The sequence below is a fragment of the Hypomesus nipponensis genome, chromosome 25, assembly GCF_054491055.1.
Source record: "Hypomesus nipponensis isolate SF chromosome 25, ASM5449105v1, whole genome shotgun sequence".
NCBI classification, from domain to species: Eukaryota; Metazoa; Chordata; class Actinopteri; order Osmeriformes; family Osmeridae; genus Hypomesus; species Hypomesus nipponensis.
In genome coordinates, this window is record NC_140385.1 from 4,666,514 (window position 1) to 4,694,170 (window position 27,657).

Consider the following 27,657-nt stretch of genomic DNA (forward strand, 5'->3'; position numbering starts at 1 on the left):
ATATTGATCAAGGTTTAAAGCGCTTTAGCAGTCTGGTTATTTTGCTTTACAGGCCAAGGATTGAGACTTCCTTGGAAATGAGGAGATAAATCGGCGTCGCGAGGCAAGTCTCCCCAAATGACCTCTCGGGCCAGCCAGGAGCAACATTAGCCTGCGTCTTTTAAGCTGTTGACCTGAAATGAACGACTGGAGGAAGACCCTTGGCACAACAGGAATAGGCTAACAGACTATAGAAGTAGTCTGGCCGAATTAGCTGAAGTCAATACATTTGGGGAAATCATTTTAGGCTATTATAGCCTAAAGATCCCTTGTCCCCTTGTTCATAAAATGTAGTAGCATAAATGTGCCATTTCCATGAACAAAAAAGTATTTTTATATAGGCCTATATTGTATGATGTAGCCTATCCTAGCGGCTCATAATAGCCTAACATGATTTCCCCAAATGTATTGACTTCAGCTAATTCGGCCAGACTACTTATATAGTCTGTTAGCCTATTCCTGCTTCAGGTCGATTTGGTACAGCTGGTGTCTGGCGTGGATATGAACATTTGTGCAAAACAATATAAGCTACTGACACAGACCCATTTGAAAACAGATTGTGTATTTTATTCCAAATGCATACGCCAGAAAACATACGTCAATAATTCCTGTCGTGATATAACTAGGCTATGATGGGTGTACGTTTGACCAAGAAAAACTGCGTCACTTGTTTTGACAGACAGTTCACACACTGTGAAAGTCACTCTGTAGCACTGACTGTATACTCAGTTAGGCACATCAATGGAGTTAAGACCAAGTTGCGCAAATTACTTTTCTCACAGTTTTGTGTAATTTTATTCATATCACCGCCCCGTTTCACTTGAATGAGAACTGGAGAATGTGCGTTAACTGGTGAGAAAAATATGCCATAACCCAATCACCATGCCTTATAACCGAACAATTCAGACAGGGGGAATTTGGGAACATTTTGATTTAAAGAAAGCGGCATATTCCAGCTAAATACGTGGTCAATCGTTGCAGGCTCACGATTTAAAGCAAGGAGGTGAAACAGAATTTAAGCGGCCTTATTTGTGGAAATTCCTGTGTTGTTAAGTCAGTTAAGTTATAGCAATTTACGAAATAAACAGACATTCTGAGGTTCAGATTAAGAGAATTAATACTAAGAGAGTTTAGGTATAGTGACAGCTGAAAGTCATCCTTAAGGCAGTGAAGTGTGTTTGAGCAAAAATCGTGCCTGCAATCACAGTTTCTGCTTATTACAGTTCACCTACTGTAATACGAAGCCTACTGAAGGCAGTATTTTTTACAAGACTGTTTCGGACTGTCTGTGATAACAAAGTCCTTAGAATGATATATCTTACAATGTAGACCTACTCAAACAAACTATAGCCTACTCAAACGTGTAGCCTACTCAAAATCACCTCGTGAGTTCTAACCATTAACGTATCAAAACGTAGAATAACATCAAACTTCAAGTTCAGGATGATCTAAGATCATGCATAAATCTATAAATACTTTGCCTGAGAATTTGTGAAACATTTTTATCGCCGCATAAAATTTGCGGCAAAAAAAAAGAAGGATGCTGAAATTGGCGCAGATCACCTACACGCGTGTGGACGTGTGTGTGAAAACCTTAGCAAACAAACAGTCTCTGCAATAGCACTGGCTGACGACCCTGCAAGTCATCACGTGCCCCTTTTTGCATTTTTAAGTGCATGAGTGTGGAGGTTTAATCCCCATCCTTTAACCCCCTTCCTCCCCTCCCCTCCCCTCCCCACCCACCCCGATCCCTCCCAACATATCAACTGGTCCCAATCCAGCCTTCATACGAGTCTGTTTGCATAATAATGGAAGGTAGCACTTGTGTCCCAAGCCACAGGGTTCCAAGTTCTGGACTGTTCTAGAGTTTCTTGGTTCGCGTGATTCTGTAGTATCAGGTGGCCCCAAGGTTGTTTCTCTCTCCTCCACCTCTCTCCTTCCATCGGAATCTTTCCCGGAAACGAAGGGACTGGCTCACGACTCGAACTCGCTGTCGCTGCTGACGGAGATGTCCGGGGTGGAGGCGCCCGTGCCGCGGCACTCTGTCCCTGTGCTGCAGTCGCTGGCCTCGGGGCTGCCGGGGTTGCGGGGGGAGGCGGACAGCAGGTGGGGGTGGTGCCGGCGGTGCAGCTCCTGGACGGAGCCCTCGGGGGAGCTGCCGGCGGGGAGGTGGGAGGGATCCTGCTGTAACCTGGGGGGAGGAGAGAGGAAGAGAAAGGAGGGAGAGGGGGAGAGAAGGGGAGACGGGGGAGGGAGAGGTGGAGAGAAGGGAGAGGGGGGAGGAAGAGAAAGGAGGGAGAGGGAGAGAGAAGGGGAGACGGAGGAGGGAGAGGTGGAGAGAAGGGAGAGGGGAAGAGAAGGGAGGGAGAGGGGAAGAGAAGGGGGAGAGAAGGGGAGAAAGTGGAGGGAGAGGGGAAGAGAAGGGAGGGAGAAGGGGAGACGGGGGAGGGAGAGGTGGAGAGAAGGGAGAGGGGGAGAGAAGGGGATAGGGGGAGAAAAGGGAGGGGGAGAGAAGGGGAGAGGGATAGGGAGAGAGAAGAGAGAGGGATAGTTAATTTGAGGTCAGAGTTGGAGGCCCTGTGTCCGTAGGTTTGACTCATGTGAAACTATGGCTCCTCTCCTTAAAAAATATCCGTCTTTCATTGTGAAAACATCACACGGACGATAAACATGGAAATCTCTTCCGCGTACGCTCTTTTTAAGCTTTATTTTTTTCACCCTTTATTATTTGTGGAAAAAGTCACTTTCCAAACGTCACAGCACATCCTGACGTACCTGTTCTTAGCTGAAGCAGCCCGGTCCCTCTGCCTGCGGTTCTTGAACCAGTTTCCCACCTGGGTGGGTGTGAGGCCCGTGGCCTGGGCCAGGTGCCTCTTCCTGGAAGGGTTAGGGTAAGGGTCCTGCAGGTACCACTCTCTCAACAGACTCCGTGTTCTCTCCTGCGTAACGCAAACAAACTATGACACTTTAGAGACTCGTAGCTTCATTTAAGGTCACACAAAAGCCCCTACAGTCGTGGGCGGAGCCTATGATCAGTGTGTGACTTGTGATTCACTTGCAGTTGTGTCCAGGTGGGTTTTTCTTTCAAAAACTGGTCTTTGGTAAACCGCCAGATCAGATAATGCAGAAAATAATCTTATTAAAGTTGGATTGATGAATGATTATGATCTTAATCTCCAGTAGAAGGATGTATTCATAGGCTGATAATTGGCTTAGGAATCGGGATAAGGGGCTTAGTATTGGAAAAGCTCGGTAGCTATGAAAATGCCTGCAATACCCGTCCTGGCCACAGGAGGAAGACAACAGTGTCATCTGTGAAAGCTCCTTGTCCCTCACCCGCTGACCTTGTGTAAACCTCTACCTCTATCTTGTAGAAAGGTTCATGGTATTATTTGGAATCTGCTCAGCCTTTGCTAATGTTGTTGTGTTATTGACACAGCTGTGTTTGTTTTTGTGAAGCCCTTTTACACCTAGCTCCTAAAACTGCTTTTCCGTGTCTAAATATACAGGATAAGCTTAGCTGACTGACTGACTGACTGATTTGTTGTAAGGATGGGTTTGATGCTTCTCTGACTGAGTGAACAGTCAAAACAGGTTGAACATCTGAATAGACTGCACTTGTTTTATTTACAAATCTGACAGGGAATTAATAAAAGGAAATGTATAATGAAGGCTACATCAAGGAAGGGCATCATAAATCAAGTGAGCTGTTAAATGTTCAAACCAAACCACAAGGAACTTGTTCCTTTCTTGTGTCTTGTATTATTATGACCTTGTAGTGTAATGTACACCTCTGGGGACAAGGTAAAAAGGATGAAGTTGTTCATAGCATTATCATCTTAAGAGCTCAGGAACAGGCGTTCTCAATATACCACCCATCTTGACTGGGCACAATTACTGGAGACTGATGCTATTATTATATTTAGAGGCAAAATAGTTTAAATTAAACAAGTCATTGTCTTGGCCAAATACAGATAGGGTTTCCCCGTTCAGATGGCAACTGTATGTAAACTTTCTGCATAGGCAAGGCTACATCAGACAATCTTTATTTATTTAATGTGCAGAAGCACTGCTATGAACACAAATTCGGCAATTCCCAACCGGATTTTTGTCTGGCTCACCTTAAAACAGTGCGTTTTTTGTTCTCCGTCCCAAATAGTGCGGGGCAGGGGAAACTTCTTTCGGATACGGTACTTCTCCACCGGTCCCAGAGGCCGGCCCCGTAGTCGCTCCGCCTCTCGATAGTGCGCGTCCAGCCACAGGTCCTGAAGTTTTGCGTGAGACTCGCGCGTGAAACGGTGGCTCTGGAGGATCTGATACAGGGCCTCAAAGTTTCCTCCGTGGAATGCGACGAGCGCTCGGGCGCGCATTACGGACTCGTGGCGGTTGAGAGCTTCTCCGGCCGACCCTGGAACAGCGGCAGGCAGAGACCACAGGAACCGTCCCAGGCGCTCGATGTCACCGGTTTCTTCCAAGTTCTCGCAAACGCGGGCTACCTGCTCGGGTGTGAACATTGGTAGGGGGAACATTTTTCCCGTATGGTTGTCGCAATTCAGTCAGCGAATACAACGTTTTTTAGTTGGCATACAGGCTGGAAATATTGATTTGATTAGGCTACGTAGACATAGTGGTCATATATAGCTGCTCGTTATGCCCAAAACGCGCGTAAAAGTTCCAAATGCACACTGCATCTAGTCGGACCCCTCTTGACAAACTTGTGTGCGAAATCAACACCAAGATCTCTGATAAATACCGACTAATTGGAACGAGTTCCTTATGTAATTTATGTCCTTTTCTGTCTGTCTCGTTTCTCGGTATTTGGGCTCAATGTGAGAGCAACGGAACAGGTTCCCTGGGTCGCTGAGCTATTGGCTGGTAAAGGATAAACACCAGAAGTCAACCTGTATTTATAGCTAGATACAATTAGCATCTTTGTGCTTGTTTTGAGAAGGATTATACGCCTCGCTCATTAGCCACATAGCAGGGGGCAGTGTGTATAGAGGTGACTGGCTGATCAGCTTGTTTGGCTTAGCTCTGGGGAGTCGTTGACTGGCAGGATGATTGCTAGCTAGCTGCACGGCTTTTTAACCTATTTGGTCTGATCCGGGGAGAAATCTTTTTTTTTTACGTTACCTAAGCGTCACATATCCAATGTTTTTTATTTCTATTTTTAATTATTATTAACCTATGTGAAACCCAGTCTTATCTAGTTGATAGCCTATCATGCAGATGTAGTGATTTTAGGCTATTCATGTTGTTGCTCGTATAGACATCTGGTCATTTAAATCACTTCAAAATAAACAATATAAATTCGATGTGCTGCAAGGCTGACTACTCGGGGTGCATTATGGGATTCCCTTGATCAGTCAATTAAGATGGCAGAGAGGAAGCTACTCAGCGTTCTGTTTTTAATGAGGATTTGCTTCTCGCAGTCAAGCGGCTCTGTGCTTAGGCCATAAACACCTGTATCACATGCGCGTCTCCGCTTGACCGCGGGGACATTTCTAGACGCATGTCAGGTAAAGCGTCTAAGAATCTCTCTTCAATCCCCGACTAATACCGCCATGGTAATTAAAGAAGACACGGTTATACCATATCCTCTAGTTCGACCCCCGCGCCAGGTCGTGATATGCACAGGGATGCAACATTACATGACCCGTCTCGCAAATCCCTCTGATCTTGGAATTAAAAAGTCCTTTAAGGAAACAAATTTCGTAATTATCCCTATTTATCATTGGCATGTTTCTTCAAATACGGTACCGTTTCAAATTGCCCTTTTAGGACAGTGTCTACTACGAGGATTCATTGACACAGAATCATAGATATTACTGAATGACTTCCTCGTCGGTTTGATAATTATTTAAAGCGTTTTTAAGCAAGCAGGCATATGTGAGATCTGTCAGTTGAACCTACCGCACTGAATAAAAGGTTTGATTAATAAATAGTTTGATAGTTCATGAAAATTGATAGTCTGCCTCTGAAGTGCTTGAACATCTGTTGTTCTGATGACAAATTCAATTTATTTTCCCAAGTCTGCATAAAGAAAGCCTTTTGTCTTAAATAAATTAAATAATATGCCGTGGCTTAGTGAACCTACCCCCCCCCCCCCCCCCCCTGGTCGTAGCAGATTAGGAGTCCTGATGTGTGTCTCCACATAGGTATTCGTCAGGTAAAGAGTTACACAATATGTGTTTTAGGAAGTCAGTCTAGAAAACAGATTAGCTTCAAATGTTTTTGCCATGACATTTTCAATCCCTGAAAAAAGTTACCTGACACAATTGAAAGACTGACTAAAAAACTATCAACAATTATGTTTTTTTTCTCATTTTGCTTGCAGAACAATATTGAATCTGTAGCGTATAATACTGTCACAAGTAAAGAAGAAAAGATTGATGAGATATTAGAGATAATCTTAAACCAGCAGCTTTGACAGACACTAAGGCTTAACTATAAACATTAGGGTCCCATTGCGTGCAGGTATAGTTAACAGTCAAATCAGAATACATTCCAGATTAGAAAACTCATTAAATTAAGCTTCCTTAATCGTGTGTAAACAATTTGATATTGTGTCATATATTAGTTTGAGTATTTGTTTAGTTGTTAAACACGTTATACGTGTTATCCACAATAGAAAGACACATTTACAACACTAAAGGTGTACACTTGGGTGTGTTAATTGGATGTAGTATTTACCTCAGCACTGTAACCAAATATAATATTTGTGCCTGCAAACTCCCTGAGCAACTCTTTAAAAGTGATGTCAATGTTTGACTTTAAATATTTTTTTAGTGTCCAGCATAACTTTAATTAAATATACTAATGATTGGACAAATGAAGGCTAACAATATCCTCCACATACAGCATACGAGGAGACAAGGAAGAATACATTTTAAAGCTAGAGGGTGTGTTTGTATGCTTTGTCTGCGTGTGGACAGTGTGTCAGTGCCACACATGTATTTGTGTGTGCGCATGCGTGTCACTAATGTGTGACACGCATCTTAACAGCACTCGCATGTTGGTTGGTGGGGTCTTAGGGGAGGGAAGTGTGGGGGGGAGCAGGGGGAAGCAGCTGAGAGCAGATCATGTCCTCTCTAAGCTGATTCTCTGAGGTTTCAGACATTTCCTGCCACCCTAACCCCAGTGCCCTGGATCCATCATCATATATCCGAGTTGGAAAGACAAACAAATCCGTAGTGTTTGTTAAGACTCAGAGCTGATCCATTGGGGAGTGCGACTCAAAGTTACAGATCGGGAATGTGCGGGTGTGTGTGAGGACACCTTACAGGTCCTGGCGGAATCGCTGACGAGCTGCGTAAAAACTAGCACTGATTTTCCATCATGGCCAACATGTCACCTAGCCTCCAGTTACCTTCCCTATGCCTGTAGCAGTCTTCATCCACCTCCAAACCAATCATCAGTATCACCCCTGGAGACCATGTTGCTCTTACCCCTCTGCCCCCTCCTGTACCCCCCCCCCCCCTTCAAACAGAGCCCCCAAAACCCTCAATCTGTTAACACTTTTGGAGCAGACTGGGGCCACAATCTGCTTAACCTCTCACAAGCCCCCTTAGCATGGGATGAATCATAAAATTAGGACGGGATGAAGAGATGGCGATCTGCCTGTGTGTGTGTGTGTGTGTGTGTGTGTGACAGAGAGAGAGAATGGGGGTATTAGTGTGTGTGTGACAGACAGAGAGAGGAGAAAGAGCAGCTTTTTTAATTCTATTGATTTATTTCTCCCATTCTCAGAAAGATTTTTATACAGGGAGAGTTGCCACCACTGTGTTTGTCAGGGGCAGGCTGGTAGGGCTTTCCTCAGAAAATCTCACAGTTGCTTCAATGTATTTCTCTAAGTAATTCAGTTAGCCTAACCAAAATTTGATCATGTTTTTGATTTAATTATTAATTGTCAGTGGGCTATGACGAATATTTATATTTTTATTATTATCGTTTTGTCTACTAAGGGTATATTTTTTAACAATGAATTGATTTATTATTTATTTAACTATTTATGCATACATTTGCAAAATGACTATTCATCCCATGTGTGAACAATATTCTGTCCTTCACAATGAGAAGAGTTAACAGTGTTTGGTGTTTTAAGTCCCCAATGGCGCCTTCCAGGCAGCGAGGGGATGGGTAGGTTTACGGTTGAGGTTAGGGTTAGCTGCCTCTAAGGAGCCATTGGGGGATTCAAACACCATCGAGCAGAGTTATCTGAAGTAGATGATATTTTGCACATTATACTGTACAAGTATTGTAATCTTACAAGTCTACCACCGAAGCATACCTCCTCCTCCTTCCACCTCCTCAAACAATCTTCTCTCACCTCCCTCTTCTTCTCCTCCTCCCCACCTCCACCCCCACCCCCTCTTCCCCCTCTCCTTTTCCTCCCCCCCACTCCCACCCCCTCCTCCCCCTCTCCTTCTCCCCCTCCCACCTCCTCTTAATGACCAAGGGCAGTGGAATTGAAACCCCACTTGGCATAATTAATTAGAGGCTTAAACAGAAGGATCCTTCTTAAAAATGAGCTGTTGATTTTGCCAAGAGGCAATGCAGGGGGTGTGTGTGCGTGCGTGAGGGTGTGTGTGAGGGTGTGTGTGATGGGGGGGGGAGTATTACCATTCTGTATAAATACACAGAAACACAATTAACAAGCAACTGGGAGGAGAACTAATTAGTATTATCTCCTTATCATCAACCAACCCCTATTGCCAAAGAAAATGAGGTCACAACACAAGCGCTGTCGCACATACACATTTACACACACACACACAATAACAAGCTCAGAAAAGCACGCACACAACAAGCTCAGGAGAACACACACACTGAAAATACTAATTCCCTCGAGGCAAATGTTTAGGAGGGCTAATTACAAACTAATTTGCAACTCTATAGCACTATCCTCCCAGACAAGCCCCCCTCTCAACACACACACACACACCCACACACCCTGTGTTATCCTAGGTCTACCTAACACCTCTTCCCTGAAGGCATGAACCAAACAAACAACAGTCACTTCCGCCTCATTGCAAGGAGAGAGGAGACAAATCTCTTATCTCTACGTAGACGATGGGTAAACACAGGTGATACTAGTAAGCCAGAGACAATTACTGATGTTGGATTTCCCAGTCGGCATGGAAGACTTGTCGTAACCAAATGCACCTAAGACAATCACCTGGATACTTGACAAAAACAAATTTACTGATAATCCATGTGGATGTGTTGTAAGAGTCCTGTAAAGAGATATTTACTGTAAGTCACATTGATACATTTCTATAGAAAACGTGTTTTGCATTCCTGTCAACCAGAGTCCTTGGGTCACTGTAAAACATCCATGTCCCTTCTTCAGACAGTGGTTTTTGGTGGTGATGATTTTAACATATTTTCTCCCAGGAGAAAGATTATGCTGAGAGTTAAGTATGTCTTCACTGGGTTTAACTTGTGACACTGTGTTCAGTCGATGCATGGTAACACAAAAAAAGATTTGACTTCTCTAAAAATACAATTGTATTTTATTTGCCCATACCTTACTGTTTTCACATGCCATCATTATTACAAAACACTAATCCTAACCCTAACCCATAACTCTACTACCCAACATCACCCCATCGTAGTAATACCCCTGTCTGATCATTGTCATGAAACCCATCCACATCAACTTCCTTGCTCCTACCATACAGTAGTGCTACCCTGATTCAGACATCTAAAAATCCCTTTCAGCACTGAAACACAGGGAAAGAAAACAAAGCTCCTGAGACAGAACCCAGTGCCAGAGAACCCAAAAGCTGACAAGAGTTTAAACAACAAGATGTTCTTTTCAGCTTCAGTTAACTCACAGGCCATCAAGTACCTTCACAGTCTACACAGATACACACCTGCACCCACCCCCCCCCCCCACACACACACACACACCGTGTACAAATATACTTCCAGACAGTACAATGACACCTGAGTATCATCTTCTCTCAGTGGATCAGCTTAGCCAGCTCCCTCGCTCCGGTCAGTTCCCAGATAAGCCCTCGGGGGCTGGAAATAGATGAGCGATCGTCTTCTGTGGAGGCCTTGTTTGTTTGTTTGACTCTCCTGCGGGCCTTGGCCTTCTGAGCAGTGATTAGCCTCTGGAAGGTAACCACACGGAGATGGCTGACATAACGTTGAATGTGATTAACGACTGAGAGGGGCGTCTTGCACGCTTTACCCCTACCTTCACACCCTGCCCCTACGCCCTGCATGTAGATAGAACATTGGACTGATGGTGGGAAAACATATACGAAATGACTTTGGTACTGTTTTATAAGGTAAAGCACAAATGTGTTGTTTGAATGTTTTTCTTTTTTTTTGGGGGGGGGGGGGGGGGACCTGAGGTTGAAAGAGCCTCCAATTATTTTTGGGACTTTGAACATCAGACACAGAGGGTCACTGAATTGTGACTTCTTCATTTACATTTACATGTATTCATTTAGCAGATGCTTTTATCCAAAGCGACTTCCAAGAGAGAGCTTTACAAAAGTGCAATAGTCACTGATCATTACAACAAGATATCCCCAAATATTGCGGGTAAAAAAACATGAAGCATACATTGTGAAAAAAAAAAAAGTGCTAATGGGAAGAACTGTAAGAGCTTGTAGTTAAACAAGTTAATATTAAACAACATGAACCTCAAAAAAGTGCAAGAGTGTGCCTGTAGAAAAGCAAGCAACAGTAAAAATATTTCACAGTGAGTACAATAATTTTTAATCAGGTACAGCTAGCCAACAAGAGCAACAAGTCTCTAAGTAAGAGTCATTGTGATCCTGGAGGAAACTAACATCATGTCCAGCAGATCATTCCTAGGTACCGTTGCATTCCCAGAACAAATTAGAATTATTAGAATTATTCGTGTCTTTAACATGAATTCAACAGAATTGTAAGCGGAAGTAGATGTATAAAAACCTTTCTCAAACAAACGCCCCTGCCTCCTGGCTATCCCATGATATAACAGGTGTCATTGGAGTTGTTTAGGAATGCTAAAAGGCTTAAAGGTAGGATTTATTCTCACCTAATACTTTAATGCCCATTCATTCCTGCCTCTGTGACATAGCTCCCTCCCCGCTGATCTTCTCCTCTTGGCCCCACCCCTCTGGCATGCCCCAATGGTATTGTCATCTGTCAATGTCAGACATTAAGATGTGCTCCATACATGACACAAATGTAGCTTTGGGTGCACTTGATTTAGTTTACCCACGGAACAATTATCAAAAAAAACAACAACAAAAAGCACCTCAGATACAGTCAGGTGATCCTTGCAGACAGCCGGCAAACTTATGATTAATTTTACTAATAAATGAAAATGTTTGCGAAAGTTGGTAATTACCCCTTTACAGCAATGCCATAATAGATTATAGAATGTTTATGTACAGGTTTTCTTCTTTGGTGCATTCCATAAAAGCACAGAACTCTACTGTCTCCATGGTTATTCCAGGCTCTTCAGCAAAACAAAGGACACGCATCACACACACACTCATGATATCACTGGCAATCCGCCTGATAATCTGAGAGTGTCAAGAGGACGTCCGAGCGGTGTGTTTGAAAACAGCCGCTTCGTTGTATCATGGGCCCCCTCATCTGTTGCTAAACAGACAAAGGAGACTTAGCTCACTGCGGCTCGGTGTGTGTGGTGTGCGTGTGTGTGTGTTTGTGTATGTCAAGCCCAAAGCTGTACCCATGTCTATGTTGGCCTGCCCAAGCGTGTCCCTGTGTTCCCTGTGTATGAGGTTCACCTGCGTCCTGTTGAACGTCTGTCAATTGTCTCATTAGTGTTGCTGCTTCCACCTGTGTCTTGTCATGGGTGCTGTTTAAGTCCCTGTTAACTACTTGGTCAGTAATTGTTCTTAGCATGTAGCATGTTTCTGGTTCCCTGTCTATATTTTCAAAGTCTATGTGCATATCCCTTGTGCTACCGTATTTCTCAAGTAAACCCTTTGTTTTGTGAATCCTGCCTCTGTATCTCCTTGCACTTGGGTCCAATACAGTGTACTGAGGATTTCTAACAGGAAAGAAATTGGTGGTTGCTAAGAAAGGATTTAGATCCTTTCTTACTTTAATTACAGGTGTTTTATCAGTAGATCCTTGGATATTTGGTCTATCACAGCTAGGGCTTGGTGGTTAAATGAATGACATGGATAGGTTACAGAGTGACTTATATACAATGAAGAAAACAAGTACAAATATCCTTTCCATGGAATTCTTCAGGTGTGTGTGGAGGGCAGGTGGGGTGTGTCTCTGTGTATGTGTGTGTGTGTGTGTGTGTGTGTGTGGAGGGCAGGGGGAGTGTGTGTGTGTGTGTGTGTGTGTGGAGGGCAGGTGGTGTGTGTGTGTGTGGAGGGCGGGTGGGGTGTCAGCAGGACAGGTTTAAAGCACAAGCAGCCAGAGCTCCCTGGGCGCAGTGCTTAGTGGCAGGGTGATACGTGTACCAGATCATGTCGTTCAGGGTTACCCGCTCCCAACGCTGCCCCTTTTAAGCCTTCCCCTGTTTAAGTACATCGGTTCCCCTGCTCCAGGACTATGCAGGTGTGAGTTGAGCTGGCGGGCTGTTGTCATTGGACATACCTGTAATGCTCTGACTCTCCCTCAGCTCATCTCTGACTTTCACATGACCACACCAGAACATGCGTGCATGCTAACAGACACACAACATGCAGAGAAGTCCTGGTTGTGATGAGGTTCTGTGTTTTTTCTTTCTTGAATGACCTCAGTCATTACTTTTTTTTGTCAAGTAATTTGAATAAAAGAACTCATCAAGTTTCAGCTTGGATTGAAACCATCCTTGTAACTTCCTTTGCAACATTTGTTGTTCAAACAGCTTTGTATTTGCAGACTCAACAGAAATGATCAGGGCTATTCAAATCAAATCCAATGTATTTGTACAGCCCTTTTTACACGCAACACACCAAAAACACCAAAACCATTGTTCATTATTCCTAACTCTTTGTCCGTAATCACATGCAAAGCCAATCAGGGCTTGTTGAATCTGCCTTTCCAGTCAAGTGGTTCCAAATGAGCCGTCACCGTAGGAAGCAGTGACCGTACATGGCATGCACGAAGCCCCCTGATTGTGTCAGGTCGTTTAGACAGCAGTCAAACATGCTACGTTACACGATCAGCTCGTTGAACCGAAGTCCTCCAGTCCTCTAGGGTCACCGACCCTTTGGATCCCTTATCGGGAAGTGACCCGTGAAACAGGAGCTCTCGTAAGACGGCGCAAAATTCAGAATGTTTCGCCGCTTAATAAAACTGACATCTTTCACCCTACAACCCCCCCCATCCCCCCACTTCCTCCTCCTCTACCTCCTCATCCTCCTCCTCTACCTCCTCTTCCTCCTCCTCTCCCTCCTCATCCTCGTACTCTACCCCCACTCCCTCCTCCTCTCCCTCCCGTTCCTCCTCTCCCTCCTCCTCCTCTCCCTCCCCAATCCTCCTCCTCTCCTTCCATGCGTCTCCTCTGTTCTCTCTCCATCTTCCTCCTCCTCCCCCCCCCCCATCCTCCTCCTCCTGCCTCCCCTTCCTCCTCCCCCTCCTTCCCCATCCTCCTCTTGTGTTCTCCTCAACTAGCGTGCGACTAATCTAGACGTCGAGAGGAAGGCCTCCTGCCAGTGAGTGCTGGCAGGACAGCACTAATTGCTTGTGTCGTAAAGCTCCCTGACCCAAATAAAGCCGCGTTCCCCAAAGCTGCTGAGATAAACCCCACTTTACCTCACCAAACCTGCTTAATGCCTCTTCTTATCCATGCTAGCCCCCCTCCCCCCCCCCCCCCTCCAGCCTTCTGCCACTCTAACACCCTGGAGGGCCGGACTGAGCGGTGGGGGTGAAGGAAATGGAGGTGGAAATGGAGGGAAAGACCTGGAGGGGGAGAGACGTGGAGGGGGAGAGACGTGGACGAGGAGAGACCTGAATGGGGAGAGACCTGTATGGGGAGAGACGTGGAGGGGGAGAGACATGGAGGGGAAAAGGTTAAGGAGGAGCGGTGAGACTGGGAGGAAGAGGAAGAGGAAGGTGATATGTGACTGCTCATGATGCGGCCAGAGGAAAAGGGATGGATAGATAACAGACAGACCAGACAGATAGACAGACTGATAGATAGTAGATTGACAGATAGACAGATAGATTGATGAGACAGACCAGATGGATGGATAGATTGATAGATAGATGCTTTTCTCTGCGTGCATCTCCATTTCTTTCTCAGTCACTCTCATTGTGGCTTAGCCACAGCACACACTGACCGTCCGGTGGCTAACCCTACACGTGACACACACCGACACACAGCGAACAAACTGACTTCAAACCAGCAGCTTACTTCTCCTTTAGAAATGTGTAGAAGTGTGTACAGAATATCTGGGAAACTGTGAAAAAATATTCAACTGGGCCCCTTTATAAACACGTGATATTCAGTCATGTAATCCCTGCATACCGTACTTTTAGACTTTTCTGATAGGTCAAATGAATGACCCTTATAGTTGATTAACGCACACACGCACAGGGGTAGGGAGAGACGCCCACACAACTAGTTTCATTAAACGGTAGGAGAGCCGTTCCTTGGGGTTCCTCCTTGTTACATTGACCAGAACTGCCCCAAACCTACGAGCACTTACAGCACTGTACATTTGTCCAGCATCGTTACCGGGTCGAACACATACGTCCTCTCTCTTCTCTGCTGTCCTTCAGTTTCGCCTCAGAGGCCGTGTCTGGCCTGACAGCTCAGTGTCCACCTTTGGCCTGATCATAGCGTAGTGAGATTAGGAGACGCTTCGGAGTTCACTCCTATGCAGAGCTTAATCACACAACGGGAGCTTTTAATTGGATGTGGGTATGTAACACGCCAAGGACCAGGTGTCACATTCTTAGAGGTTTAGAGGACTGGACATATATAAACCTCTGAGACATGTTGTGAGCTTCTGTCCCGCTGTTTAGTCCCAGAGTCTCAGATACAACACTTACAATTTGAGTGTTCTGTGATAATCTTGTCAGTCGGCAGCCATTTGTAATGTAGGCAAGTTTAGTTCTAGGTCCAGTGTGTCTATGAAGATTGAAATTGATTCTCGAGTTTGAATCTAGAGTAGAGAGATACTAAGGTGGAAGAGCTGAATACATTTTCACACCTGATAAAACATTTTTGGGAATTCAGCTGAAGGACACTTTCCTGCTCAGTATAGAGGTTTGGTTTTCCAAGTGAGGCTGAGCGGTTAGAGAATCGCCCAATACTCAGAAGGTTTCCGGTTTGATTCTCGGCCGTGCAAAATGACGTGTCTTTGGGCCAGGCACTTCACCCAATTTGCCTCGGGGGGAATGTCCCTGTACTTACTGTAAGTCGTCCTGGATATGAGGGTCTGATAAATGACTAAATGTAAATGTAAGTGCCCCCTCTAGTGGACAAAACATAAAATAGCTCTGTGATGCTGAGACTGAAATAAGATACAGGAATGACAGAAAATATCAGTTTTACTTGTTTTTTAGAAACCCTAGACATATGGAATCATTCAAACATCTGTTTTATTAATATAATTCTTAAATAACAGCATTCTCAAAACGGGAAATTAAGGTATTTTTTTCAACCACAAAATATTACACTCTAATAACAGTGTGCAGATGATGCATGAAAAATTCACACCAAAATAAAAATGTACAATATGTATTATTTGTTGAACAACTTTTGTGTTTTCCCATAGTTTATATTCTTCTGCTACAGTCACTTCTGTGGGTCTACAAAGTCTATCAGTAGAACACTGCATTAATAAAAATCCAATACATACGAGAAAGAAAAACTTTTCGAATGGCACCTGTAACACTTAACACACAAGTAAAACATAACATAAACCTTTATAAATAAAAGCATTCCTTTGAAAATTCATCAGTAGTAACAAAAAAATCATAGAATTGATAGCTTAGCCTTATACTATTGCATATAACTTAACTGTTTTTCAGTCTCATGTGTAGTATAATACTAATAAATATTTTTCTGAAATACTGTACTTCTTGTATTAGCTTCCAGTGGAGTGTCATAAGACAGCTTATGCCTGGATATACTCTGACATAGGGGAGGGGGGCGGTGCCCATCTTAAAACAACACTGTAGAATCAGTGCGCATCAGTAATCTGACAGAAATGTGTTGGGACTTTTAGAGAACAGGCTGTTATTCACACTTGGTTTAACACACTGAAAGATGTTGTTTTGTTATTATTAGTGTTCTTGTTGCCATCTAGTGGTTGATCTACTTGGATTGATTGGCACATTGTGTGTGTGTGTGAGAGAGCGAGAAAGCACTGTAAAAACCGTTCATGTTCTGTGGTCTTGTATGATTGTAGTGGTGCCAGACCAGATCTGCGGAGGAAGCAGGGCAGGTTTAAGAGGAAGGGGGGTGGGGTCGACCACTCAGCACCGTCGAGGGGACGACGGATACTTGGTCTTCAGACCCTCCTTGAAGCTGCGGAACAGCAAGCGGTTCCGTCGGTTCTCCTCGTCCTTCTTGGCGTGGAACTCCCCCTGGACCTTGAAGCCCTGGTGCACCACGAAGGCGGAAGTCAGAACGGAGAACCGGTAACCCGCCACGTGGAGCTCACAGGCCTGGGGGAGGGGGGAAGGCGGGTGAGAGTTATTTACAGATATGTTTGGTGAGACAGGTGGGAGAGATAAAAAGCGAATGTAATTGTATGCCCGTGTTCCATTTTACCTCACACCCACCCACCCAATCCCCCACCCCCCCCACACCCACACACACACTGTCCTACACGCAGGACACCCAGGTTTAGACGCCTCTCTACCTGGCTGATGCGGTTGAAGCCGTACTGCCTGAAGCTCTCGTCGTACAGAGGCACGCTGCGGGGCCCGATGTAGAAGGGCTCCCAGGGGTCCGTCCAGCTGAGGGTGTAGGCCACCTCCAATGGCCCCGCCCCCCGGGCGTGGCGGTTTACCCACTGGGAATAGTTGGTGGGGGCCTGGCATCGTGGGCACAGCTCCTCGTAGAAAGGTCGCACCTCGCCCACCTGGTACAGCTGGACCAGTTCTGACTTGGTGGCGGGCATCTTTCTGGTGTGTCGGATCTCAAAGGCGGGCATCACGAAGACCTCGTCCGACAGGGGCTCGCGCCTCGTCACCATGGCGAGGAACTGCGGGTGCAGGTCGGCGCTGGGCACCATGTCGATGTCGATGACCAGGATGTAGGATGCGTCCGTGCCGCCCCGGGCCACGTTCCGAAGGAGGTTGTTGGGGTAGGAGACGTTGCTCCCAATGGCGTAGTTCTTGAATTGATCCCTGTGGGTCTCTAGGCGGGCAAAGACCGCATCGCAGTCCTCCAGCCCCAGAAAGTGTTCCCGGTCCTGGTCAGGGAAGCTGGCCATCTCCCCCGAGTGGCACACCAAGTGGAAGTCCACCAAGGATTGGATCTGGGGGCAGAAGGTGCTGAGCGCGTAAACCAGGGCTGTGGCAAACTTGGCATCTTGTCCGTGTGCAAATATGGCCACCGACAGAGGGTTTTGCCAGCGTTCCAGGAGAGAGTCCAGGTGATGGAGGTTGTTGATGGTTGTGTGCGTGGCCAGGGCCAAGATATTTGCGCTGGGGTCCGCTCCTGGTTTATGATTAGTCGAAAAGTCGCTCTTGATCAAGTTCTTGTACACGCGGTATTGTCCGCTGCTGTCGAAGATCCCCCCCGTTGACAGCGAGTACCTGAGGTGTTCCTTCCGAGTATTTTTCTCCGGGTTTCCGTTTTTCTTGCCGGAACCCCCGAAAAGTTCGGAGAAGCGGTACCGTTGCTGCTTACCGTGCAGCCTTGACAGAAAGTTCAGATAGATTATCTGTAGGAGCGCCACTATAAGTAGAGCGCTGAGCACTACCTTGAACACCGAACATTTCTTGGAGAAATGCATTCCAGAAGACTACATACAGACTGTTCGGCAAGTGAAGTCCAGTAACCAGCTAGCTGGCTATCTATCTAGTGATATGTTTGGTGTGGGCTAGCCATCTTATGCTAACATAACATGTAGCTGTCGTTGTGGACATGGAAGACAAAAGGGACCAGACCTACTGTTGAAATACATTGCAATGGTGTATGGGTAACGCTGCCACGAGGTTCGATACGATTATCGATAGAAAAATGATTGCGTTCTTCATATTTGAGTGTGTGTGCTTCCGTCAGTGTTCGTCCATGTCATATCAAAATCACAGAGCAAGGCTGGCTATTGCAGCGCATGTCGGTGCTCCTCTACATTTTTACCGTACTGAACCATATAGACGGGCATGTTTCAATTTGCCAGGGGTCGTTATTTAATTCATGTTCCGCGTAAACACGAACGTTTGAGATAAACAATTTCCTGGTAATATTGGAGGTAAATGATACATTTGCAAACACTTTTTTTTAACGCTGTGAATTTAATTAACGTACTCAAAACTACAAAAACTCTTCCATCCCGATCTGGAAACCACTAAATTCATAGGCCGAAGAATTGGACAGGCAAACACAATTCCGAACACATTCCTAACAAGATCTGCCTATCAAGACAGCGATATCAGCGAGCCCTCAGCATTAGTACCGTAGCTAAAAGTCTAGGAAAGTTTAGGCTATTTTTCGCTAGGTACCTATAAACCTAGCTAAATGTTTTGGAAAGTTTAGGCTATTTTTCGCTAGGTTCCTACGAACATGTCTTAATCTGCCATACAAGTGGGTTCCCCTTCGTTCTTTTGGTGTGCAGTTTCACGAGCCCTTCTTACCCAGCGTCATGGAGCTTAGCACCTAAATACTTATTTAGCACTAGCGTTCCTACTGTATCCTTGCCCGTGTTTGAGCTGTTGCGCTGTTAAACTCAGCAAATATCGTGTTGTGGTGTCGGAGGCATGTATAGTACGCAATGTCACATAAATAATGTATTTAAACTCAAGCTTATCGCTGTATATTAGTTGTAAAAATGAAAGTAAAAAAACGGACCCATCTGCAACCGACGCAGGCACACCCCACAATTTCCCCAGAATTTGTACCAGGGGCGAATCTAGGATCAGACCTTTAGGGGTGCTCAGCCCCCAATGAGAATATGACATGAATACAGTGCCTTGTAAAAGTGCTAAACCCCCCTTGCTAATATAAATCCCTAATTTCACTTGATAGCAATCAATACATTTATGTATTATTATGCAAAATATTGAGTGAATTAAAAAACGAAGGATGTGCCGTTCTTCATGAACTACCGGCATCAAATGATAATAAACAATATATTTTAAAATATATATATTATTATTTTTAGGGGTGCTTGAGCACTCTTAAAAAGGGTCTAAAATTGCCACTGAATTGCACCCTCTGTAGTTACCTTTATAAATGCATTGAAGGTCAATATAAGGTGTGCCCCTAAATGTTCTGCTTGCGCTCCTTAAAATTTCAGTCAGGGGCTACTGTGCTCCTCGTAAAAAAAGTTAGGCTGGAGCCCTGTTATGTTAATTTAACAAATTTGGATGGGCCCCCCCAAATCAATTCTGCTTAACCCTTGTGTTATCTTCGGGTCATTCTGACCCGATTGGCATGCAAGGATTGTTTTCTGTTTTATAAATGTAAATGTTTTTATTGGGAAAACAATTTCATGAACATACAGCCTACTTATTAATTCACTTATACATTATAATTATTTTGTGTTTGCCTTTACCGTCCGTCTGTGTGGCCTCTTTGGGATGGTGCTAGCACTCTGCACTGTAGCTGTTGGGACAGCTAATAAGACAAAGAATTTGTGCTCCTGGTGTGAGCAGTAGCGGTGCCGTAAAGGGTTCTGGTTGCCCATTCGTTGGCCTCTTTGGCAAGATGTGGCGGTGAAGGAGCCGATGAGAATCTGTCTGCCTCTTTTGAGACTGATTGGCTGTGCTATCTGGCAGCCGGAACTGATGCTGCTGTCGTGCTGGTGCTGGCTGGACAGGGAGCACCATCACCTCCTGAAGAGGCTCTTCTGCCTCTGATAGGGAGGGAGGCAATGCAGTGCCCTGGAGCAGCGCAGATCGTTCCTGCCTCTTCTGTCTGCTGTTGTGCCACTGGGTGAGAGTTGTCTGGTTTATTTGTACCAGTTGAATCTCTGTCCCCTGCATTACTTGGGAGTTCCCCAGGACAAGTTGCCTTATTTTTCTGTATTCCCTAATAATTAGGGACCACCTGGAGACAGCCCCCTTCCCTTTCCTCAACGGGCTTGGGTAGAGGTTGCACAGCCTTATGACAATGTTTTCTACCAGCCTGCAGCAGTCAGGCCACTGGGCAGGCACACCACCTGCCCCTAGCAAGCAGCGGGTCGTGCTTTCCACGCCAGGTGTTCCGCAGGGCTTTTTCAGCATTCGAAAACGTCCAGTCAAAAGTCTCCGCTGGTGACGTGCAGCATACACGACCCGTTGCTTGTCCCAGGCATCCAGGCTCTCCCACAGGGCTGTTATTGTGCTTGCCTGCTGGTTGGTCAGACAGAGAGAGGTCTGGTCCCGAAGCTCAACCAAGTATTCCGCTAGCCTGTCCACATGCTGTAACCCTGGGATGTTCTGCACATCAACAGCCTATGCAAATGGTAAAAAAAACTAACAAAAAAAACAGTGATGTAATACTGACACTGACCTCTAATAACACTTTATTGATGGTGTGGATATGATCAAACATCCTTATATAGGTATCCAAAAAGAGCTGGGCTCCTATCCACAGTATATACCTACAGCACATATCTCAAATTAACCACACTGGCACTTACCATATCCTCATCCTCAGCTTGAACAGCTCCAGCCTCGGAGGACAGACGAGAGGGTAAGCTCCTGCTCTGTGTAGTGATGCTGGAGGGCGGACCAGATGCATGGGAGGAGGAGGAGGGACTACAGTAGGAGGGAGAGAGGCTGGAGCCTGGACCCAGACCTCCAAGTTGAGCACTGTGGGATCTGTTCCATCTGAGGAGGTGGGACCAGGAGGGAGAGAGGCTGGAGCCTGGACCTCCAAGTTGAGCACTGTGGGATCTGTTACATCTGCGAAGCCCTCATCTTCCTCCACATTGTCCTCCACGTAGTGCTCCTCTAGCATCTGGGCAGTTCCCTCAGAATCAGGGTGCATATCCTGCAGTGCCTGACCCGTCTGCCGGTAGAGATACTGCACTCCTATGAGCTCTCCTAAAACAATAGAGGTAAAGTGGATTTTTTTATTTCTTCTTTTAAACCAAGTTGAATTACAAATGTGTTTCAAATACTCACCAGTATAACGTGAGGGTGGACAGAACCCTGGTGCCACCTTCCTGCCGAACAGCTTCTCATAGTTTCGGTTGACGCAGTGAAGCAGGTCACCTGAGTAGCTGCGTATAGCAGATGGTCCAGTAGACAGGGCAGCACTACCACGGTCCTGGTTCCATCTGTGCAGTCCCTCCAACAGGTATATCTGGAAGTTTAGACTGTTGGCACTGGTAGAAGTACATTAATAAATATTGAATTGTGAAATATTCTTAGACTATACAACACATGAACCAACATGTCTGACAGACACAAACCTGGTATGAAGCGGTTCAAGTGGAGATGGAAAGACTCTAACGATGTAGAGCCTCTGGCACATCTGTACATTGGTAAACGCACACCTCCCGTTTGTGAGCTCCCCTGTCTTGGTGTATAGAGCAACACCTGGCAAGTCCTGGATGCACTTGAGATGCTTTCTCTGGACATGCCATATGTGCTCCATCCTCGCCGTGTCAAACAAGGGAACACCAAGGGAGTCGTTGCCCCTGTTCCCCATGAGCGACCGCAGTGAAGTTGCCTGCGTGAAAGGGCGAGGCTTATACCAACGTAAAACGCCGGAGCTATAGCCTAATTGTAGGCTATATCGTTCATGAAGCTGAAAGTGCACGCAATAAAATAATATACCAGTGATGCAAACCAACAGGAAACCTTGCTTTTTCTGCTCTACTATGTTTATGTTTTATGCGGGTAGGGCCCCATATTAATTATTGAAACTGCTGCCCGAATGCTGCTATGCTTCTATGAATGAACTAGGCTCTTGAGTACAGCATCCTCACAGAAGTAGCCTAGATAGCCTCTTAGCATTATCAAACTGACATTAGCATGCAAGAAATTCTAGTCATATAATAGGCTACGTAAATTATATTATGAGTTTTGATATGGCAATATGTTAAAACAGGTGACATTAATTATATGAAATGATGTCAGTAGCTAAATTTGTAGGCCTAAGCTAAATACTTACCATGACTCATGAGTAGACTTAAAATGTTGTACTGTACTAGCCAGTTGTTAAAAAAGACGGACTTTTCCGCGGTTCGTGCTCGTAGTTTGGAGTTGGGCAGAAAATTGGCCAACATAGATTATAAATGTTGTACCAGGGAAGAATTCACAAATAGTATTGATTCAAAATGTAGCGTGGAAGAATTAACAAATATTATCGGCACAGAATGTTGGATCACGGAAGAATTCACAAATATTATTGGCGCAGAATGTTGGACCAGGGAATAATTAATTTATATTATTGGCGCTGAATGTTGGACCAGGGAAGAATTCACTAATATTATTGGCGCTGAATGTTGGACCAGGGAAGAATTCACTAATATTATTGGCCTTTATATTCCAACATTAACAGACTAGAAGGCGACTGTAGGCGACTGCTAATCCATTGTGCTCTGCACGCGTGGGTTCGAATCCCATCCTCGTCGACACTTTTTCATCCTGCACATTTTTTAAGATGGGACAAATAATTTTTATACATCTATAATTTCACGTGTTGTTCATAGAAAAGCTGATATAGGTAAATTGCCGTTCTATTGCGAGTGCTTTTAACACTACTATATAAGAAAATATGAGGATGCAACATTTTGCCATATTGTTTAATTCAAACATTAACAAAAACAAATGTTCCACATTCAACTACATGAACGTTGTGTACAGTGCATTTCAGATCCTGGGCAGCATTTTGTGCCATCAGACATAGACTACCCTTCTAGCTCATAGGTCTTAACAAACAGTGGATCCAGACAGAAAAACGTTTTTTGATAGTTTCCAATGAAACAGAACCGTAAGGCCTCAGAATAATTATAATCCTGTTACAATACCACACTACTTATTTTGATGATGAGAGTAATCATCACATTCATATCCAAATGTGTTTTCTACAAGACACAAGTATGTAAACATTCCAAAATGATCAACTGTTTACAGTCATTATACACAAAGTGTTTACATCAGCTAAACGCATACAAGGCTTATGGATCCATTTCAATATGATGACAATCGGTGAAAAACTGCCTTTAAAAAGGTTTCTCTCAAAACAATCACGGAACAAACCAGTCTAAACAGAAAACACCTTTTATTTGAACCTAAATCCAATGTTCTGGAAACCCAATCCCAATAGCAAGACATTGGTGATGTTGTCTTTCATTCATGAATGACACTAGGAAATCCCCATCCTTTTTAAAATGCTGTCTAGGATCTGTACTGATGTTGCATGTGGCACAATTTCCCTACATAACCAAATGCTTCTAACTGCTAACCCTATGAAACTAGAACGCCAGCCCCGCCTTTAGACCCGCCCCCTTCGCTGTCCTTTTCGGAGGATGATGCCGATTTGCCCTGATCCTCTCCTTCTCCCACCAATCGGATGTTGTAGCGTTCCCTGTACTCTGTGAGTTCTCGGCCCTTCGTCTGCATCTGTGTATTGAGGGACTCGACGATCTTCGAGATCTGTACAACAGGGAAAAAAAAAGGAAGAGGGAACGCCATCAAGACGTAGGGTTAGAGTTTACAGTTTCTCGTCACTGAATCAACCTGACAACCCAACCCAGGGGAAACCCAGTCTGTCAGTGTCTGGAATAGACTTTAGGTTGCGTAGCTAATACTGTCGGAGGAAGGCCATCTTAAACCACAGTGCGTATGAGTAGCAACAGGCAGCTCAGTATGTAGGCGTTTCAGTCGCACCTGTTCCTTGTTACTTTCTAACGCAGGCAGAACCTCTTTCACGGTCCTCTCCACCAGCACGCCCCCCACCAGCCTGAAGCACTTCCTAGAAGGGTCCACGTCTTTCAGGGTTTCGATGACTAAGCTGGAGAACACAGGCATTAAACAAGACGTAAAAGGAGAGAGCCGAGCAAAGCGAAAGATCAGTTTTCAAACAATATGAGACTTATTAGGTACTAATAAGTCTCTTACTGTTTAATACTAAGTATCCTTGTCTTGTTTATGTTTGCACAAAGAAGAGGTGAAGGTCATTTATCTAGCTTGATCTCAAACAGTGCATTGGGTGAAGGGTACTTTGTCAGCAAACTGAGTATATAAGAGGTGTTCCAGATAGATACATAGCTAAAGGTGGTACCTGTGCTCGTTAATCTCCATCTCCAGTTCCGTGGCCTTTGAGGCCATACTGCGCTGCTCCTGACGCATTCTCTGAAAGGAGGCCACTACCTACACACACACAAAATTGATCACAATCTTACACAGATGTGACTCATTGTATTTCTCTGTGGCCTAAACATGTTTTCTAGATGGAGCTTTGCCTGTAATGAACCCAACGTAAAGCGAGAAGAGACTAAACACATGTTATCTGGATTGATTTGTCATCTAGATTGACGCTCCAGTACGGAGCCTGGCTACGTTTTGAAGCTCTTTGCCCAGGCAAAAATAGCATATTTGCTTGCTCAGCACCAAGTCCTGGCCTCATTCTTGTAAATTAGATAGGGCGCGACTCTGATCTTATGCACTCAAAACCATGTCACACTCTGAGTATTTTAAGGCTAATTGAAAATCCTGTAGCATAACACAATACATAACATACAAATTGCATCCAAGTAGGTACAGTAGCTTGCTAACTACTACAGTGGTAAGACGCGTACTGTAGCTAACTGACACGCTAATAGGAATCACTGAGTGATGATGGCGACAGTAGCTAGCAAGCCAACTGGCTCTGTAACTGAATGTGTGATTTGACCTATTCGGCCGGGCATACAGCTATTGAAAAGCAAGCAAACGAGTAATTTAATATTTTGAATTTTGCAGAAAGCGAGGATACCTGTTCGGCCGAGGGCCCAGACGGTTTTCCTGCGGTACTGTTAGTGGGTTTGCCACCCGTGCTGCTACTGTTCGCTGCCATCTTGGAAGGGTGTTGCTAGAGTGGGGAAGCTGAAGGCCCAGACTTACTGTCTTGAGCTGTCTCATGTGATTGCCTGAGAAGAAAATCCTTCATGCTATATGGATTGACTGCATAGCGATGTTTGCCGTTAATCGAGTGTTTTTCCTTGTGTAGTAAATGGCAACATGTTTGCCGTTTTGATTTTTTAAAATACAAAACCAGGAGTTCAAAGTACGTGCCTGCGTGTGTGGGAGATTTAATATGACAACTTGAACTTCGTCAGATATACTGTTTTTTTTTTTTTACACCAGCAGCAACTCAATGCTTGCGCTCAGGTGCACCTTGAGAATTCGGGTGAAGCAAGTGTGCTGTCGGGCGTCTTCAAGATTGAGCTGCATCCGACTTCAACACAGGTAGTCTAAAAAGACACGTAATTAGCCAAATAATAGGCTATGCATTACATTTTGTCAGAAGTGAACTGTTTACAATCGCGTAATAACATTTCAGTTCATTGTCTGGAATTCTAGGCCAGTAACTAATTAACCCGCAGTTAATTCTTCTTCAGAGGGATACAATACTTGGTCACTGACCAATTTAACCAGTTATATTTTGCCTTCAGGACTTTTCAGCTCTTTATCTACGTTTGACCTTTTCTCTCTTCCCGTCTTCTTCCAGAATGTCGTCCTCCATTCCAGTTGCAGCCGTGTGCCAGGTGACAGCAACCCCAGACAAGGAGGCAAACTTCTCCGCCTGCAGACAGTTGGTGAAGGGGGCTAAGGAAGGCGGGGCCAGCATGGTGTTCCTACCAGAAGGGTTTGACTACATAGGCTCCAGTCGAGACGAAACGTTGATGCTGTCTGAGAGTCTGTCTGGAGATATCATATTCCGCTACAAACAACTGGCCAGGTATGTACCAGGTACCATAGCCTCCAGTGGCCTAAGTTATGGACAGAGATGTTCTAGAGTATTCCGTGCAGTTCTTTTCTGTCTGTTCTGTTGGTCTGTGATTCCATTTCATTCCGTCCCATCCAGTTCGTTGGGAGTGTGGCTTTCTCTTGGTGGATTCCATGAAAGAGGACATGAATGGGAGGCCGACAGACGAATCTATAACAGTCACGTCATTATTAATGATCAAGGTATCACACAAACACACACACACACATAAACACACACACACACACACACACACACACACACACACACAGGCTCTCACACATCCTCCTTATGTCTACAGGTGAGATTGTGTCAGTGTACAGAAAGTCCCACTTGTTTGACGTTGAGCTTCCAGAGAAAGGTGTATCCCTGAGAGAGAGTGCCTTCACCATACCTGGACCGTCCCTGGTTCCCCCTGTACAAACACCCATTGGCAAGGTATATTCCTCTGTTCTAGCTCTGTATACATTGTTGGAACGACAGCACAAAAAAACACCATAGAAATGTAAACAGAATCTGTAGTAGTTCTTCCAAGTCCAATTAAAGATTCTAGAATGTACACAGTAGAATCCGATTGAAAATCCCACAATCTAATTCAACATTCTTAGAATTGCCCTCCCTGTCTTCTTCACTGGGTTCCAGGTTGGACTGGGCATCTGCTATGACCTAAGATTCCCTGAGCTGTCATTGGCCCTGCTGCGGCAGGGGGCGGACATCCTGACCTACCCATCGGCCTTCACTGTTGCTACGGGAACAGCCCATTGGGAAGTGAGTAGAGTCAACGACACACTTCCAACCAGTCCTACTTCCCCCCCCCCCCGAGGCCCTATTTCCACATCGAAAAACGAATCACACGTTTCCTTCCGCCTCCAGACATTGCTCCGTGCCCGGGCCATCGAGACGCAGTGCTTCGTCCTGGCGTCCGCTCAGGTGGGCAAGCACCACGAGAAGCGCTCGTCGTACGGCCACGCGCTGGCGGTGGACCCCTGGGGGGTGGTGATGGGGGACTGCGGAGGGGAGCAGACGGGCATGGCCCTGGTGGAGGTGGACCTGGAGAAACTGAGGAACACCAGGAGGAACATGCCCGTCCAGCAGCATCGACGACACACCGGCTTCTACCACGGTTTAGACGAGGAGCCGTAGCCACAGAGGGCTTTTGGTGTCTTGCCGGGCTGCTTTTGTAAATAAGATTATGTTCTTAAGTGATTTGCCTGGTAAAAGTAAAATAAAAATGATAAATTCCAGAGTCAAGTCAAACACTGAAGCTGTTTACACTTAGCTTACTGAACGACTGAGTGAGAAGGGTTGTGACTGTCAAACTTCCTCTAAGATCTATGCTCTCTCTGGGTTTGTATATGGGCATGGTTATTATTTTGCTGAAGCAGGTAAAGTAAATGTGACTGGTAACTTTCCTTCTTCTGCTTCTAGCTTAGGCAACACTACTGTCACATGTCATTGAACTGAACGATTGATTGTCCTGAACTTTCTTATAACTATATTTTGAAAAAAAGGATTTGGAGCAAGGTACAAGGATCCTTGTACAGCCCAAGGGATTTAAAACCTCACCTATATTGTCAGCTACTCAATGTGTAATCAGTAGATGGTGCTGT

General features: G+C 45.1%; 5 protein-coding genes across 8 annotated transcripts; 1 reads left to right on the forward strand and 4 right to left on the reverse strand.

The window, feature by feature from the left end:
- Positions 1–2,013: 2,013 nt before the first annotated feature.
- Positions 2,014–4,568, reverse strand: six7 (SIX homeobox 7). Of its 2 annotated transcripts, none has more exons than XM_084691619.1 (3): positions 4,161–4,568; positions 2,815–2,978; positions 2,014–2,230 (listed from the first exon to the last, which is right to left on the reverse strand). In XM_084691619.1, exons 1-3 carry the CDS (start codon positions 4,566–4,568, stop codon positions 2,014–2,016), a joined length of 789 nt encoding a protein of 262 aa, XP_084547745.1. The 2 variants fall into 2 exon arrangements, with proteins under 2 accessions (XP_084547745.1, XP_084547744.1); XM_084691618.1 differs by having other exon boundaries at positions 2,815–2,996.
- Positions 4,569–15,549: 10,981 nt separating this feature from the next.
- On the reverse strand, positions 15,550–18,265 carry b4gat1 (beta-1,4-glucuronyltransferase 1). Its single transcript, XM_084691453.1, has 2 exons — positions 16,836–18,265; positions 15,550–16,638 (listed from the first exon to the last, which is right to left on the reverse strand). Exons 1-2 carry the CDS (start codon positions 17,934–17,936, stop codon positions 16,447–16,449), a joined length of 1,293 nt encoding a protein of 430 aa, XP_084547579.1. The 5' UTR covers positions 17,937–18,265; the 3' UTR covers positions 15,550–16,446.
- Positions 18,266–19,264: 999 nt separating this feature from the next.
- Positions 19,265–22,747, reverse strand: LOC146221924 (uncharacterized). Its single transcript, XM_084692108.1, is given in 6 exon segments — positions 19,265–20,577; positions 20,766–20,955; positions 21,343–21,350; positions 21,457–21,636; positions 21,638–21,802; positions 22,247–22,747. Coding segments are annotated over 6 exon segments (1,395 nt in total). The 5' UTR covers positions 22,250–22,747; the 3' UTR covers positions 19,265–19,728.
- nit1 (nitrilase 1) lies at positions 20,412–27,291 on the forward strand. Of its 3 annotated transcripts, XM_084691455.1 has the most exons (9): positions 20,412–20,588; positions 20,783–20,818; positions 20,964–21,185; positions 25,429–25,527; positions 25,790–26,020; positions 26,147–26,250; positions 26,349–26,485; positions 26,690–26,815; positions 26,921–27,291. In XM_084691455.1, the coding sequence occupies exons 4-9, from the start codon at positions 25,436–25,438 to the stop codon at positions 27,188–27,190; spliced, it is 960 nt and encodes a 319-aa protein (XP_084547581.1). In that variant the 5' UTR covers positions 20,412–20,588; positions 20,783–20,818; positions 20,964–21,185; positions 25,429–25,435; the 3' UTR covers positions 27,191–27,291. The 3 variants fall into 3 exon arrangements, with proteins under 3 accessions (XP_084547581.1, XP_084547582.1, XP_084547580.1); XM_084691456.1 differs by lacking the exons at positions 20,412–20,588; positions 20,783–20,818 and adding an exon at positions 20,834–20,963 and having other exon boundaries at positions 21,072–21,185; XM_084691454.1 differs by lacking the exons at positions 20,412–20,588; positions 20,783–20,818 and having other exon boundaries at positions 20,920–21,185; positions 25,426–25,527.
- On the reverse strand, positions 22,867–25,401 carry pfdn2 (prefoldin subunit 2). The gene is made up of 4 exons (XM_084691457.1): positions 25,055–25,401; positions 24,362–24,450; positions 23,968–24,091; positions 22,867–23,733 (listed from the first exon to the last, which is right to left on the reverse strand). Exons 1-4 carry the CDS (start codon positions 25,133–25,135, stop codon positions 23,545–23,547), a joined length of 483 nt encoding a protein of 160 aa, XP_084547583.1. The 5' UTR covers positions 25,136–25,401; the 3' UTR covers positions 22,867–23,544.
- Positions 27,292–27,657: the final 366 nt, after the last annotated feature.

Coding starts and splice junctions, on each gene's coding strand:
- six7 (XM_084691618.1), bottom strand. CDS start 4,568: ATGTTCCCCCTACCAATGTTCACACCCGAGCAGGTAGCCCGCGTTTGC. Junction 2,997..4,160: donor AAAAAACGCACTGTTTTAAG/GTGAGCCAGACA, acceptor AAAGTGTCATAG/TTTGTTTGCGTTACGCAGGA. Junction 2,231..2,814: donor GCTGCTTCAGCTAAGAACAG/GTACGTCAGGAT, acceptor TCCTCCCCCCAG/GTTACAGCAGGATCCCTCCC.
- b4gat1 (XM_084691453.1), bottom strand. CDS start 17,936: ATGCATTTCTCCAAGAAATGTTCGGTGTTCAAGGTAGTGCTCAGCGCT. Junction 16,639..16,835: donor GCTTCAACCGCATCAGCCAG/GTAGAGAGGCGT, acceptor CCCCTCCCCCAG/GCCTGTGAGCTCCACGTGGC.
- pfdn2 (XM_084691457.1), bottom strand. CDS start 25,135: ATGGCAGCGAACAGTAGCAGCACGGGTGGCAAACCCACTAACAGTACC. Junction 24,451..25,054: donor CTGGGCCCTCGGCCGAACAG/GTATCCTCGCTT, acceptor GTGTGTGTGTAG/GTAGTGGCCTCCTTTCAGAG. Junction 24,092..24,361: donor ATGGAGATTAACGAGCACAG/GTACCACCTTTA, acceptor TGTGTTCTCCAG/CTTAGTCATCGAAACCCTGA.
- nit1 (XM_084691455.1), top strand. CDS start 25,436: ATGCTTGCGCTCAGGTGCACCTTGAGAATTCGGGTGAAGCAAGTGTGC. Junction 25,528..25,789: donor TGCATCCGACTTCAACACAG/GTAGTCTAAAAA, acceptor GTCTTCTTCCAG/AATGTCGTCCTCCATTCCAG. Junction 26,486..26,689: donor TACAAACACCCATTGGCAAG/GTATATTCCTCT, acceptor ACTGGGTTCCAG/GTTGGACTGGGCATCTGCTA.